The 16,400-nt window shown below is 47.3% G+C and overlaps 1 protein-coding gene across 1 annotated transcript; it reads left to right on the top strand.

Annotated features, from left to right (window-relative positions):
• Positions 1-407: 407 nt before the first annotated feature.
• On the top strand, positions 408-16,291 carry LOC118399597 (polypeptide N-acetylgalactosaminyltransferase 15-like). Its single transcript, XM_035795800.2, has 10 exons — positions 408-1,299; positions 1,532-1,698; positions 3,448-3,652; positions 4,082-4,243; positions 4,379-4,496; positions 14,002-14,196; positions 14,832-14,963; positions 15,107-15,208; positions 15,329-15,472; positions 15,647-16,291. The coding sequence occupies exons 1-10, from the start codon at positions 770-772 to the stop codon at positions 15,842-15,844; spliced, it is 1,953 nt and encodes a 650-aa protein (XP_035651693.1). The 5' UTR covers positions 408-769; the 3' UTR covers positions 15,845-16,291.
• Positions 16,292-16,400: the final 109 nt, after the last annotated feature.

Genomic DNA, 16,400 nt, shown 5'->3' on the forward strand with positions numbered 1-16,400 from the left:
AGAACTACGGATTGAATCGAGGCCTATATTGATGACAGTCTGTTCTCCGTTTATGTTGCCCCTTCTTTTAGAAGTTGACATCAGATATAATGATGGCAAAATATTTTCTTATGACAGATATATATAATTTTAGCCATATTTGAATGATTGAGTGTGTTTTTGTTCTTTGCCTATATTTTCTATTCACTTATAGTGCTATAGGCCAACGTGTTAGGGCTATAGGCCAACGTGTTAGGGCTATAGGCCAACGTGTTAGGGCTATAGGCCTGGATATTGATTTCCTAAACTGTTATTGTCAGTTAGTCATTACGGTGATAGAGCAAGCAAGGTGTTTGAACACGTGTGGCCTTCAAATCCGCTAGTCTTGCAGGGGTTAAATCTCGCGTTAGGACCACAGGGGCGCGGTGGAAGGACATATTTTACGCACTTCACTCCAACAGCAATGAGTATCATGGAACAAGGGACATAACTGGAAACCACATTTGTCGGAGGTGAAACGAAGCGCTAACGTGTTCAGAGCTGCAGTTTTTGGAAGGACACCGTGGAAGAATTATGGACAAAAACTAAAGAACAACATCTATGCGTAATTTCATTTGGTCATGATTACGGACTATCCATTGCAAGCCTAAAACGTTATGGTTAAAAAGTTGTAGCCAAAAGGTGCAGTATCTGACCATGTTGTCCCCGGTCAAATTTGATGAGGGAAATAAGATTCAGCCCTGACTTCTCTATGTGAACCCGTCGCTCTCCTCTCTCTCTCCCGCTCACTATGCGGCTTTGGAGCAGACCCAGACCATGCCGCCGGGTGATGCTCTGTCTCTGGTTACTTATCCTCGCTCTATCCGTGGCCACGCTGGCCCTCATGGACCTGGTCTTTCGGGATCAGACCCAAACACCGCCCAACTCGCCCCGCCGTCCCTTCCAGCGGCTCTCTGGTCCACCGGACCTGGAGGTGATCGTGGATTCCTGGGACCGTCTCAAACAGGAGCATAATCTCGGTCTCGCGCCGCTGAACTCCCTGCAGGAGGACCAGCTTCTCTTCGTGCCCTCAACCCAGGTGAGGAACCCAGCTGCACCGCCGAGGAAGGGGAATTACCGGATGGTTATATCAAGCGCCAAGAAGGAATCAGCGGTCCCGGTGCTACCGACGCACGGGAATATGGGGAGACCGGTGCGGCTGAAGCTGGAGGGGCTAGAAAGGGACATGGAGAAGTCTGCTCTGCAGAAATACGGCTTCAATGAGCTGGTGAGCGAACGGATCTCACTGCATCGCAGATTGCCCGAGGCTCGCCATCCTTCGTAAGTGTCCTGCATGTTCCCAAGGAGCGCACCACGCCAAAAAAGGGCTCTTCAACAACGTATCTAAAATAACTAGATAGACTCGACAAGAGCTATCAATGACAAATATGTAGTCTAATTTCAAGATCTCACTAACTACGAAATATGGTATATTGTTTAGTAAAGCTAATGGGTTCGTGCGTAATTACTCGTGCGTCTATACCCCTGTCAATCAATGGGAATGCTTTGACAGGTGCCTCGTTGAGCGTTACAGTGAGTCGCTGCCGTCCGCGAGCGTGGTGATATGTTTCCATGACGAGGCTTGGTCCACGCTCCTCCGCACCGTGCACAGCGTGCTCGACACAGCGCCCAAGGAGTACCTGCGCGAGGTCCTGCTCGTGGACGACCTCAGTCAGCATGGTGCGTGTAGAAGACAGTACTCAAACAATTGGCACGAGTTGTATCTAATTAGTCTAAAGTACCACTACAACATCACTGCATATCTGACGAAACTTGTTCACTCTATTCCCACCATATTCAACTATTTTATAGTGCAGATTCTGAATAGACCCCTAGCCCCCAAGTGTCCCAAACCCGTTTGCACTTGTCTGAAAGGATAGGTCTTAGGAAATGACCAAACTTCCACCTGTAATCCGAGTTGTGCTATGCCCATGTTATTACTGTACACATCCATCCCTGGGGTTCATTTGGAATTGGACATACAGTACCAGTCAAAAGTTTGGACACCACTACTCATTCAAGGGTTTTTCTTTATTTTTACTGTTTTCTACATTATAGAATAATAGTGAAGACATCAAAACTATGAAACAACACATATGGAATCATGTAGTAACCAAAAAAAGTGTTAAACAAATCCAAATCTATTTTATATTTGAGATTCTTCAAAGTCACCACCATTTTCCTTGATGACAGCTTTGCACACTTGGCATTCTCTCAACCACCTTCATGAGGTAGTCACCTGGAATGCATTTCAATTAACACGTGCCTTGTTAAATGTTAATTTGTGGAATTTCTTTCCTTAATGTATTTGAGCCAATCAGTTGTGTTGTGACAAGTTAGGGGTAGTATACAGAAGATAGCCCTATTTGGTAAAATACCAAGTCCATATTATTGCAAGAACAGCTCAAATAAGCAAAGAGAAACAACAGTATATCATTACTTTAAGACATGAAGGTCATTCAATCTGGAAAATGTCAAGACAAAAAATGTCAAGAAGTGCAGTCACAAAAAACATGAAGCGCTATGATGAAACTGGTTCTCATGAGGACCGCCACAGGAAAGGAAGACTCAGAGTTACCTCTGCTACAGAGGATAAGTTCATTAGAGTTACCAGCCTCCGATTGCAGCCCAATTAAATGCTTCACAGCGTTCAACAGACACATCTCAACATCAACTGTTCAGAGGAGACTGTGTGAATCAGGCCTTCATGGTCAAATTGTTGCAAAGAAACCACTACTAAAGGACACCAATAAGAAGAAGAGACTTGCTTGGGCCAAGAAACACGAGCAATAGACATTAGACCGGTGGAAATATGTCCTTTTGGTTTGATGAGTCCAAATTTGAGATTTTTGGTTCTAACTGCCGTGTCTTTGTGAGACGCAGAGTAGGTGAGCGGATGATTTCTGCATGTGTGGTTCCCACCATGAAGCATGGAGGAGGAGGTGTGATGGTGTGGGGGTGCTTTGCCGGTGACACTGTCAGTGATTTATTTAGAATTCAAGGCACACTTAATTAACCAGCATGGCTACAACAGCATTCTGCAGCAATACACCATCCCATCTGGTTTGCGTTAGTGGGACTATCATTTGTTTTTCAACAGGAAAATGGCTACTTTGAAGTATAAAGAAGGTTACAGAAATATTGTTTGGATTTGTTTAACAACTTTTTGGTTACTACATGACTCCATATGTGTTATTTCATAGTTTTGATGTCTTCGCTATTATTCTACAATGTAAATAATAGTAAGAATAAAGAAAAACCCTGGAATGAGTAGGTGTGTCCAAACTATTGACTGGTACTGTGTGTGTCTGACCCTGACCCTGTCGCACCTATCTGTAGGTCACCTGACCCTGCCTCCCCTATCTGTAGGTCACCTGACCCTGCCTCCCCTATCTGTAGGTCACCTGACCCTGCCTCCCCTATCTGTAGGTCACCTGAAGAGTGTGCTGAGTGAGTATGTGTTGCTGCTGGAAGGGGTGCGTCTAGTCCGCAGCACGTGGCGTCTGGGCGTGGCAGGGTGTCGCTCTCTGGGTGCAGCCAGAGCTGTGGGGGAGGTACTGGTCTTCATGGACTCACACTGCGAGTGCCACAGGGGCTGGTTGGAACCACTATTGGAGCGAGTGGCACAGGACAGGTACACACATAAACACACACACACACACAAAATGGCATAATTTATGTCTGTGTTTGTGTGAATCTGTCTCTGTGTATTATATCTAATCCTTAATTGCCTCCGGACTATGGTAGTTTACTTGCTGAGCTCTATCCAGCAGGGTAGCAGCCATTTAGACTAGGATTAAACAGGGTCCTTATATTGCTGCCTGGCACTACTCCATCTCTCTCTCTCTCTCCCTCAAACCTCTTTAATTCCCTTCCTGAATCCCTGCTCTTCTTCTGTGATGTTTTATGAAATTATAGGTTATCATCGACCAATAATCTGTCTGCAGATTTACATCCATGTAATAAAATCTTAGGTTTTTAATCTTCATTGCGAGAAAATGTTTCTGATCTAGTTCTAGAAGTTATATGAGTTTCCTCTGTGCCTATCTCCTCCCATCTCCAGGACCAGAGTGGTGTCCCCCATCATAGACGTGATAGACTGGCAGACGTTCCAGTACAACGCCACCCAGTGGCCACACAGGGGAGTGTTTGACTGGAGACTGGACTTCAACTGGGAATCCCTGTCCCAACAGGAAAACCAGGATTCACCAGTGGAGCCTGTCCAGTAAATATAGTCTGACCTCTGGAATACTACAGTCAAATACCGAGATTACAGACATGTCCAGCTCAAAATCGACCCCTAGTAGTACCTATCCCTGTCTAATCTTTTGATATTTCCTCTCCTTTCATTGTCCTGTAGGAGTCCGGCGTTGGTGGGCGTGGTCTTAGCAATTGACAGACACTTCTTCCAGAGCGTGGGAGGTTATGATCCAGGCATGCTGTTCTGGGGGGCGGAGCAGATGGAGTTGTCCATCAGGGTAAAGAAGGGAGGTTATTTATTTAATTTCACCTTTATTTAACCAGGTAGGCTAGTTGAGAACAAGTTCTCATTTACAACTGCGACCTGGCCAAGATAAAGCAAAGCAGTGCGTCACAAACAACAACACAGAGTTACACATGAAATAAACAAACATACAGTCAATAACACAATAGAAAAAGGACCTCTACACCAGGTGGTGTCAGAGGAAGGCCCTAAAAATTGTCAAAGACCCCAGCCACTCCAGTCATAGACTGTTCTCTCTACTACTGCATGGCAAGCGTTACCGGAGTGCCAAGTCTAGGACAAAAAGGCTTCAACAGTTTTTACCCCCAATCCATAAGACTCCTGAACAGGTAATCAAATGGCTACCTGGACTATTTGCATTGTGTGCCCCCCCAACCACTCTTTTTGCGCTGCTGCTACTCTCTGTTTATCATATATGCATAGTCAATTTAACTATACATTCATGTACATACTGTGGGGCAAAAAAAGTATTTAGTCAGCCACCAATTGTGCAACTTCTCCCACTTAAAAAGATGAAAGAGGCCTGTAATTTTCATCATAGGTACACTTCAACGATGACAGACAAAATGAGAAGAAGAAAATCCAGAAAATCACATTGTAGGATTTTTAATGAATTTATTTGCAAATTATGGTGGAAAATAAGTATTTGGTCACCTAAAAAAAAAGCAAGATTTCTGGCTCTCACAGACCTGTAACTTTTTCTTTAAGAGGCTCCTCTGTGGCTCATCTGTCCTCCACTCGTTACCTGTATTAATGGCACCTGTTTGAACTTGTTATCACTATAAAAGACACCAGTCCACAACCTCAAACAGTCACACTCCAAAATCCACTATGGCCAAGACCAAAGAGCTGTCAAAGAACACCAGAAACAAAATTGTAGACCTGCACCAGGCTGGGAAGACTGAATCTGCAATAGGTAAACAGCTTGGTTTGAAGAAATCAACTGTGGGAGCAATTATTAGGAAGTGGAAGACATACAAGACCACTGATAATCTCCCTCAATCTGGGGTTCCACGCAAGATCTCACCCCGTGGGGTCAAAATGATCACAAGAACGGTGAGCAAAAATCCCAGAACCACACGGGGGGACCTAGTGAATGACCTGCAGAGAGCTGGGACCAAAGTAACAAAGCCTACCATCAGTAACACTCTACGCCGCCAGGGACTCGAATCCTGCAGTGCCAGACGTGTCCCCCTGCTTAAGCCAGTACATGTCCAGGCCAGGGCATTGAAGATGAAACGTGGCTGGGTCTTTCAGCATGACAATGATCCCAAACACACCGCCAGGGCAACGAAGGAGTGGCTTCGTAAGTAGCATTTCAAGGTCCTGGAGTGGCCAAGCCAGTCTCCAGATCTCAACCCCATAGAAAATCTTTGGAGGGAGTTGAAAGTCCATGTTGCCCAGCAACAGCCCCAAAACATCACTGCACTAGAGGAGATCTGCATGGAGGAATGGGCCAAAATACCAGCAACCGTGTGTGAAAACCTTGTGAAGACTTACAGAAAACGTTTGACCTCTGTCATTGCCAACAAAGGGTATATAACAAAGTATTGAGATAAACTTTTGTTATTGACCAAATACTTATTTTCCACCATAATTTGCAAATAAATTCATAAAAAAAATCCTACAATGTGATTTTCTGGATTTATTTTCTCATTTTGTCTGTCATAGTTGAAGTGTACCTATGATGAAAATTACAGGCCTCTCTCATCTTTTTAAGTGGGAGAACTTGCACAATTGGTGGCTGACTAAATACTTTTTTGCCCCACTGTACTACCTCAATTGGGCCGACCAACCAGTGCTCCCGCACATTGGCTAACCGGGCTATTTGCATTGTGTCCCGCCACCCACAACCCGCCAACCCCTCTTTTACACTACTGCTACTCTCTGTTCATCATATATGCATAGTCACTTTAACCATATCTACATGTACATACTACCTCAATCAGCCTGACTAACCGGTGTCTGTATGTAGCCTCGCTAATTTTATAGCCTCGCTACTGTATGGAGGCTGTCTTTTTACTGCTGTTTTATTTCTTTACTTACTTATTGTTCACCTAATACATTTTGTGCACTATTGGTTAGAGCCTGTAAGTAAGCATTTCACTGTAAGGTTTACACCTGTTGTATTCGGCGCACGTGATAAATAAACTTTGATTTGATTTGAAAAAGTCTATATACAGTGTGTGTAAATGAGGCATGATAAGGGAAGTAAGCCAATAAATAGGCCATAGTGGCGAAATAAATACAATTTAGCAATTAAACACTGGAGTGATAGATGTGCAGAAGATGAATGTGCAAGTAGAGATACTGGGGTGCAAAGGAGCAAAAATGAATAAATAAATAACAGTATGGGGATGAGGTAGTTGGATGGGCTATTTACAGATGGGCTATGTACAGGTGGAGTGATCTATGAGCTGCTCTGACAGCTGGTGCTTAAAGTTAGTGAGGGAGATATAAGTCTCCAGCTTCAGTGATTTGTGCAATTCATTCCAGTCATTGGCAGCAGAGAACTGGAAAGAAAGGTTTTGGGGGTGACCAGTGAAATATACCTGCTGGAGCGTGTGCTACAGTTTGGTGCTGCTATGGTGACCAGTGAGCTGAGATAAGGCGGGGCTTTACCTAGCAGAGACTTGTAGATGACCTGGAGCCAGTGGGTTTGGGGAAGAATATGAAGTGAGCGCCAGCCAACGAGAGCATACAGGTTGCAGTGGTGGGTAGTATATGGGGCTTTGGTGACAGAACGGACGGCACTGTGATAGACTGCATCCAATTTGCTGAGTAGAGTGTTGGATGCTATTTTGTAAATGACATCGCCGAAGTCTAGGATCAGCAGGATAGTCAGTTTAACGAGGGAATGTTTGGCAGCATGAGTGAAGGAGGCTTTGTTGCGAAATTGGAAGCTGATTCTAGATTTAATTTTGGATTGGAGATGCTTAATGTGAGTATGGAAGGAGAGTTTACAGTCTAACCAGACACCTAGGTATTTGTAGTTGTCCACATATTCTAAGTCAGAAGCGTCCAGAGTAGTGATGCTGGACGTGCGGGCAGGTGCGGGCAGCGATCGGTTGAATAGCATGCATTTAGTTTTACTTGCGTTTAAGAGCAGTTGGAGGCCACGGAAGGAGAGTTGTATGGCATTGAAGCTCGTCTGGAGGTTAGTTAACACAGTGTACAAAGAAGGTCCAGAAGTATACAGAATGGTGTTGTCTGCGTAGAGGTGGATCAGAGAATCACCAGCAGTAAGAGCGACATCATTGATGTATACAGAGACTGCCAGAGGTCAGGACAATAGGCCCTCAGATTTGACACACTGAACTCTGTCAGAGAAGTAGTTGGTGAACCAGGGTAGGCAGTCATTTGAGAAACCAAGGCTGTTGAGTCTGCCGATAAGAATGTGGTGATTGACAGAGTCGAAAGCCTTGGCTAGGTCAATGAATACATCTGCACACTATTGTCTCTTATCGATGGCGGTTATGATATCGTTTAGGACCTTGAGTGTGGCTGAGATGCACCCATGACCAGCTCGGAAACCAGATTGCATAGCGGAGAAGGTATGGTGGGATTCGAAATGGTCGGTGATCTGTTTGTTAACTTGGCTTTTGAAGACCTTAGAGAGGAAGGGTAGGACAGATATAGGTCTGTAGCAGTTTGGCTCTAGAGTGTCTCCCCTTTTGAAGAAGGGGTTGACCGCGGCAGCTTTCCAATCTTTGGGGATCTCAGACAATAGGAAAGAGAGGTTGAACAGGCCAGTAATAGGGGTTGCAACAATTTCGGCTGCTAATTTTAGAAAGAGAGGGTCCAGATTGTCTAGCCCCGCTGATTTGTACGGGTCTAGATTTTGCAGCTCTTTCAGAACATCAGCTATCTGGATTTTGGTGAAGGAGAAATGGGGAGGCTTGGGCAAGTTGCTGTGGGGGGGGTGCAGGGCTGTTGACCAGGGTAGGGGTGGCCAGGTGGAAAGCATGGCCAGCTGTAGAAAAATGCTTATTGAAATTCTCAATTATGGTGGATTTATTGGTGGTGACAGTGTTTCCCAGCCTCAGTGCAGTGGGCAGCTGGGAGGAGGTGCTCTTATTCTGCATGGACTTTACAGTGTCACAGAACTTTTTGGAGTTTGTGATACAGGATGCACATTTCTGTTTGAAAAAGCTAGCCTTTGCTTTCCTAACTGCCTGTGTATATTGGTTCCTAACTTCCCTGAAAACTTGCATATCGCGGGGGCTATTCGATGCTAATGCAGTACGGCACAGGATGTTTTTGTGCTGGTCAAGGGCAGTCAGGTCTGGAGTGAACCAAGGGCTATATCTGATCCTGGTTGTACATTTTTTGGAATTTGGCATGCTTACTTATGATGGTGAGGAAAGCACTTTTAATGAATAACCAGGCATGCTTACTTATGATGGTGAGGAAAGCACTTTTAATGAATAACCAGGCATCCTCTACTGACGGAATGAGGTCAATGATGACAGTGATGAGTGGAGGTCATTTGACCGCAGACCCATTACGGGTGCAGGCAATGAGGCAGTGATCGCTGAGATCCTGGTTAAAGACAGCAGAGGTGTATTTGGAGGGCAGGTTGGTCAGGATGATATCTATGAGGGTGCCCGTGTTTACGGATTTGTGGTTGTACCTGGTAGGTTCATTGATAATTTATGTGAGATTGGAGGTATTGAGTTTAGATTGTAGGATGGCCGGGGTGTTAAGCATGTCCCAGTTTAGGTCACCTAATAGCACGAGATCTGAAGATAGATGGGGGGCAATCAATTCACATATGGTATCGAGGGCACAGCTGGGCACAGAAGGTGGTCTATAGCAAGCAGCAACGGTGAGAGACATGTTTCTGGAAAGGTGGATTTTTATGACCATAGAGCTATAATAAGAACGAGAGACTTTGTCCAAGATATCCGACCGTTGTTGTCAACGTAATCCACTAACATTTGCCGATTCACGGACCGTCTATATCCGGGTTGCATACGGACCAACTTCATATTCGCACGAGCACTCAGTGCCCATGGAGAACAGCTCTATGCAGTGAAGACATCATCACGCCATCCAAAAACATGCCAGACATTGGATGAATATAAAATGTTCGTTTTTTTGTGTTTTTTTTTCACCTTTATTTAACCAGGTAGGCTAGTTGAAAACAAGTTCTCATTTGCAACTGCGACCTGGCCAAGATAAAGCATAGCAGTGTGAACAGACAACACAGAGTTACACATGGAGTAAACAATTAACAAGTCAATAACACAGTAGAAAAAAAAGAGAGTCTATATACATTGTGTGCAAAAGGCATGAGGAGGTAGGTGAATAATTACAATTTTACAGATTAACACTGGAGTGATAAATGATTACAATGATTAGATGGTCATGTACAGGTAGAGATATTGGTGTGCAAAAGAGCAGAAAAGTAAATAAATAAAAACAGTATGGGGATGAGGTAGGTAAAAATGGGTGGGCTATTTATCGATAGATTATGTACAGCTGCAGCGATCGGTTAGCTGCTCAGATAGCAGATGTTTGAAGTTGGTGAGGGAGATAAAAGTCTCCAACTTCAGCCATTTTTGCAATTCGTTAGTGGATTACGTTGACAACAACGGTCGGATATCTAGTATCTTTGGCTGTGAGTGATGGAGAAAAAAAATAGTGCTCAGCGAAAATTTGAATTACAATTCTAAGTATAATAATTCAATGGCTGTTTAGTGAAGCAGTACAGGTCCCCCGATAGAAATATAAGGTCATTTTCGATTGAGCCGACATATGCAACATTTACCGGGAATACAGTCTCCACTATTGTGGGAAACATTGCCTTTACATTTCAATCACGCTGTACAGCTGTAACGAGTTGCCTCCTCTTCTTCCGAAGAAGAGAGGCGAAACGGATCAGAGGACCAATACGCGGCGTGGTAATTTTCCATGGTACTTTTTAATGATATAAGGTACACATGAACAAACTAACAAAACAAGAAAATGTGAAAACTCAAATTACAGTCCTATCTGGTGCACACACAGAGACAGGAAACAATCACCCACAAACACACAGTGAAACCCAGGCTACCTAAGTATGATTCTCAATCAGAGACAACTACTGACACCTGCCTCTGATTGAGAACCATACTAGGCCGAAACATAGAAATTCCCAAAACCTAGACAAACAAACATAGACTGCCCACCCAACTCACGCCCTGACCATACTAACTAAACACAAAACACAGAAAATAAAGGTCAGAACGTGACAGTACCCCCCCCCAAAGGTGCGGACTCCCGGCCGCAAAACCTTGACCTATAGGGGAGGGTCTGGGTGGGCGTCTGTCCGCGGTGGCGGTTCTGGCGCGGGACGCGGACCCCACTTCACCCTTGTCTTTGTCCGCCTCATTTTCCGCCTCCGTGGCTTTCTCACCATGGCAACCCCTCTCAATGACCCCACTGGACAGAGGGGCAGCTCGGGACAGAGGGGCAGGGGCTCTGGACAGAGGGACAGGGGCTCTGGACAGAGGGACAGGGGCTCTGGACAGAGGGACAGGGGCTCTGGCGCCTCTGGGCTGAGGGGCTCTGGCGCCTCTGGGCTGAGGGGCTCTGGCGCCTCTGGGCTGAGGGGCTCTGGCGCCTCTGGGCTGAGGGGCTCTGGCGCCTCTGGGCTGAGGGGCTCCGGCAGCGGCGCCGGACAGGCGGGACGCTCCGGCAGCGGCGCCGGACAGGCGGGACGCTCCGGCAGCAGCGCCGGACAGGCGGGAGGCTCCGGCAGCGGCGCCGGACAGGCGGGAGGCTCCGGCAGCGGCGCCGGACAGGCGGGAGGCTCCGGACAAGCGGGAGGCTCCGGCAGCGGCGCCCGGGCGGGAGGCTCCGGGCGGGAGGCTCCGGCAGCGGCGCCGGACAGGCGGGAGGCTCCGGCAGCGGCGCCGGACAGGCGGGAGGCTCCGGCAGCGGCGCCGGACAGGCGGGATGCTCCGGCAGCGGCGCCGGACAGGCGGGATGCTCCGGCAGCGGCGCCGGACAGGCGGGAGGCTCCGGCAGCAGCGCCGGACAGGCGGGAGGCTCCGGCAGCGGCGCCGGACAGGCGGGAGCACCTGCAGAGAGGAGACAGAGAGACAGCCTGGTGCGTGGAGCTGCTACAGGAGGCAGCGGCGCCGGACAGGCGGGACGCTCCAGCAGCGGCGCCGGACAGGCGGGAGGCTCCGGCAGCGGCGCCGGACAGGCGGAAGGCTCCGGCAGTGGCGCCGGACAGGCGGGAGGCTCCGGCAGCGGCGCCGGACAGGCGGGAGGCTCCGGACAGGCGGGAGGCTCCGGCAGCGGCGCCGGACAGGCGGGAGGCTCCGGCAGCAGCGCCGGACAGGCGGGAGGCTCCGGCAGCGGCGCCGGACAGGCGAGAGGCTCCGGCAGCGGCGCCGGACAGGCGGGAGCACCTGCAGGGAGGAGACTGAGAGACAGCCTGGTGCGTGGGGCTGCCACAGGAACTACCAGGCTGGGGAGACTTTCAGGAGGCTTGGTGTTAGGAGGAGCCTGAAAGACCGGGCTGTGGGGAGCACTGGAGCTCTGGTGCGCAACCTTGGCACCACTTCCCCAGGCTGGACAACTACTCGAGCCCGGACCCTCAAAAGTGCAGGCACAGGTTGAACCGGGCTGTGGGTAAGCACGGGAGATCTAGTGCTTACTACACGCACCTCTCCCCTAGGCTCCACTCCCACAGTTGCCCGGTACGAGCGGAGCGCAGGCAGAGGACGCACTGCACCCTCCCAGCGCCCCGGAGACACAGCACGCAGAGCCGGCGCAGGATAACCTGGACCCAGACTGCGTACCGGCGACCAGACCCGCTGAGCAGGCACCATACGCCCTGGCTCAATGCCCACACTCGCATGGCACTCTCGGGGGCTGCCCTATAGCGCACCGGGCTATGGACACGCACTGGCGACACCGTGCGCTCAACCGCATAACACGGTGCCTGACCAGTAATGCGCTGCTCATAATAAGCACGAGGAGTGAGCTCAGGTCTGCTACCTGGCTTAGTACCACCCCTCGTGTGCCCCAAAAAAAAAAAAAAAAAATTTGGGGCTGCCTCTCGTACCTGTCGCACTGCCGTGCTGGCTCCTCATATTGCCGCCGATCAGCTTTCGCTGCCTCCAGCTCTGCTTTGGGGCTGCGATTTTCCCCAGCCCGTGCCCAGGGTCCCTCTTCGTTCCATATCTGCTCCCATGTCCAGGAGTCCTGTGATGGTGGCCTCTGTTGTTGATGCTGCTGCTGCTGTCGTCGCTGTCCTTTACCACGCCGCTTGGTCCGATTGTGGTGGGTGATTCTGTAACGAGTTGCCTCCTCTTCTTCCGAAGAAGAGAGGCGAAACGGATCAGAGGACCAATACGCGGCGTGGTAATTTTCCATGGTACTTTTTAATGATATAAGGTACACATGAACAAACTAACAAAACAAGAAAACGTGAAAACTCAAATTACAGTCCTATCTGGTGCATACACAGAGACAGGAAACAATCACCCACAAACACACAGTGAAACCCAGGCTACCTAAGTATGATTCTCAATCAGAGACAACTACTGACACCTGCCTCTGATTGAGAACCATACTAGGCCGAAACATAGAAATTCCCAAAACCTAGACAAACAAACATAGACTGCCCACCCAACTCACGCCCTGACCATACTAACTAAACACAAAACACAGAAAATAAAGGTCAGAACGTGACAACAGCTGAACTTCCGCAATGGGGATTGAATAGGGTGGCGCACAATTGACCCAGCGTCGTCCGGGGTTGGCCGTCATTGTAAATAAGAATTTGTACTTAACTGACTTGTTAAAAAAAAGGTTAAATAAAAACAATAACAATAGAGCCCTAAAGTGTCTAATTAGGAATTTTAAAATGTGACTTCTCTATGTGGGGGGTGTAAGGAGCTGTCCATCAGGGTAAAGGGGGGGAGGTTATCCAATTTGTAAGTCGCTCTGGATAAGAGCGTCTGCTAAATGACTTAAATGTAAATGTAAATGTTATATATGGAATGCAAAGGGCTGATTGATGATGGAATGTCTCACTAGCAGGATTATGTTGCATGTTACATATGGGCCCTGGTTCGAAAGTAGTGCACTAGTGAATAGGGTGCCGTTATGGAATTTTTATATCCATCATGGAATGTTTAATTGGTTTGGTTTGAAATGATGAGCAAACGTAGACCTTGGGAAATAAAGAGGAATAGGATCGCAGTGGTTGATAGTGTATTTGCAGACAGGTGTCAGTGAATGTGAAGCTTTTGTGATCCTAGCAATTAAAGATTCAAACATACATCTTCAGTTGAAAGACATTTTGACAATGTAGCGAAAGTAATGGAGTCTGAGTGGAGACACAACTGTCTGTGGAGCTTAGATGTGCAGATGATTCTACAAGGCTTCTGTAGATTGGGCTGCTCATCTTGGTGAAGTCATATTCCAACAAAAAAAGGTGATGGCATCTCCCTGTGTCTGTCTGTCTGTTTGTCCAGGTGTGGTTGTGTGGGGGCTCCATGGAGGTGGTCCCCTGCTCCAGAGTGGCTCACCTGGGGCGCCATCACCAGCCCTATACCCTCCCTGACCAGGACATCCTCCAGAGGAACAAGATACGCATCGCTGATACCTGGCTGGATGCCTTCAGGAAGATCTACTATAAGAGAGATACACTAGCTCACTTCATCAGGCAGGTAGGGTGTGTGTATGCGGTGTGTGCACGTGTGTGTGTGTGCGTGCATTTATATCTATAGGCGTGTATGTGTCCTGAGTGTGCAAATCATTAGGATCATCTTCTTAATATTGAGTTGCACCCCCTTTTGCTCTCAGGACATGGACTACAGGGATGTTGGCTCATATTGACTTCAATACTTCCCATAGTTGTGTCAAGCTGTCTGGATGTGCTTTGGGTGGTGGACCATTCTTGACACACACGGGAAACTGTTGGGCGTGAAAAAACCATCAGCGTTGCAGTTCTTGACCTGATCAGGTCACCTGGAACCTACTACCATACCCTGTTCAAAGGCACTTAAATGTTGTCTTGCCTATTCACCCTCTGAATGGCACACACACATCCAAGTCTCAAGGCTTAAAAATCCTTCTTTAACCTGTCTCCTCCCCTTTATCTACACTGATTGAAGTGGATTTAACAGATGACATCAATAAGGGATTATAGCTTTCACCTGGATTTACCTGGTCAGTCTGTCATGGAAAGAGCAGGAGTTCCTAATGTTTTGTACAATCAGTGCGTGTGTGTGTGTGTGTGTTTGCGCATGTCTGCTTCTGGCGTTGATCTCAAATTAATGTGTGTGTCCTGTTCCCTGTGCAGTCTGAGAGTCCTAACATTACAGAGCTAGTCAGACTGAAGAAGAGACTGGGCTGTCGTAACTTCCACTGGTTCCTGACTAATGTCTACCCAGACCTCTATATACCCCAGGACAGACCTTCACTCTCAGGGGAGGTAGAACTCACCCCCCCCCCCACACACACTTGTATAGCTATTATATCATTATCCTTATACTTTGACTAATATATTGTGTTATTCTTGTGCTGTATGTTGAACATGAATGTATCATATAACATATTGTGCCTGTATGTTTGAAGCTGTACAATGTTGGCACTGGCTATTGTGCGGATTACCCTGGAGGACGGGGTGCACAGGGCGCCACTATGGATGTTGCACCCTGCAGTGGCAATGGCTACCAGGTAACCATGACAATGATGATATTGGAGACAGTGAGAGCAGATCCTAAATCAGAAGATCATGATGATGCTGATGTGGTGATGAAGACTAAAGTTTTACTCCTCTGTCTGTTCTCACTTCAGCACTGTGAGCTGAACTCCATGGGAGAGGTGCGCTGGGGGCCAGCGGGACGGCTGTGTTTCCACGCCCAAGGCGAGAGGGTGGTACTAACACCGTGCCCCGCCCATCAGCCACCTCGCAACAAACCACAGTGGAGGGTCATCAAGGTCAGTGAAGCGGCAAAGGTCATGCATGACATGACAACTGCAAACTTGTACAAAATAAATAAGCAAAAAATAATAATAGAGCTGTATGAAGTGTTACTTATTTAGGTGTTTGTAATTTGACACAGATATAATAATAATACAGACAATTAATAATTTATATATATTTTTCTTCAGCTGAGTGGCCAGGTGGTTCACTTGCAGACCCAGAGATGTCTGGAAGCTGTGAAGGAGGAGGATAAGCAGCAGAGGGACACAGGAGGCCACCAGAGAGGGGGCAACGCTACCCAGAAGGGTCTGTTCCTGCGCCCCTGTGCCCATCACCCCCGGCAACAGTGGCACTTCGAACAGCTAGTTGTCCCTAAAGGGGCCTGAGACTGACTTGAAGTATAGTTACAGTACATTGCCTAAAGGCACATAATAAAAGCACATGTTGTAAGGAGCCAGTATCATAATTGGGTCTCTATGGGCAAGAGGTCTAAGGCTAAATTCAATAGCAATGCTGATGTGGCTATACTGTATGTCTGTATATTCTTTGCAATGGCTTGTGGAATCAGCATCTTGCCTGCATTTAGATTTGGTTTCTGTTTTAAGGACATATAATGCAAGTTCTATGGTGTGAACAAACCATAAATCACAGAGGAAATAAGCTGTATGATTTTGTACAATGCTGCACATAAAGGAATATTCTATATTATGAAATTGCCAGATTTAGTTAGCGAATAGCCTATAATGTAGGCTTAATGGTGACAGAATCCTTTAGAATAATTTAGAAGTGCAAACAATCAAGATTTTTCATCCTGAATAAAATATCTAACAAAAGTATCAATAGTATGGTGTGTGGATGTTTCAATGTATAAATGTCTCCAAGCTCAGAAGTAACCTCGGCATACACAATTCTGACATTTCAGATGGCAGACTGATCAATTTG

Source organism: Oncorhynchus keta, chromosome 20, assembly GCF_023373465.1.
Source record: "Oncorhynchus keta strain PuntledgeMale-10-30-2019 chromosome 20, Oket_V2, whole genome shotgun sequence".
NCBI classification, from domain to species: domain Eukaryota; kingdom Metazoa; phylum Chordata; class Actinopteri; order Salmoniformes; family Salmonidae; genus Oncorhynchus; species Oncorhynchus keta.

What these genes read in the sequence shown, in the direction of transcription:
- LOC118399597 (XM_035795800.2), top strand. Translation starts at nt 770, where the DNA reads ATGCGGCTTTGGAGCAGACCCAGACCATGCCGCCGGGTGATGCTCTGT. An exon ending in TCACCAGTGGAGCCTGTCCA is followed by an intron (nt 4,244 to 4,378) that starts GTAAATATAGTC and finishes ATTGTCCTGTAG; the next exon opens with GAGTCCGGCGTTGGTGGGCG. An exon ending in CACAGTGGAGGGTCATCAAG is followed by an intron (nt 15,473 to 15,646) that starts GTCAGTGAAGCG and finishes ATTTTTCTTCAG; the next exon opens with CTGAGTGGCCAGGTGGTTCA.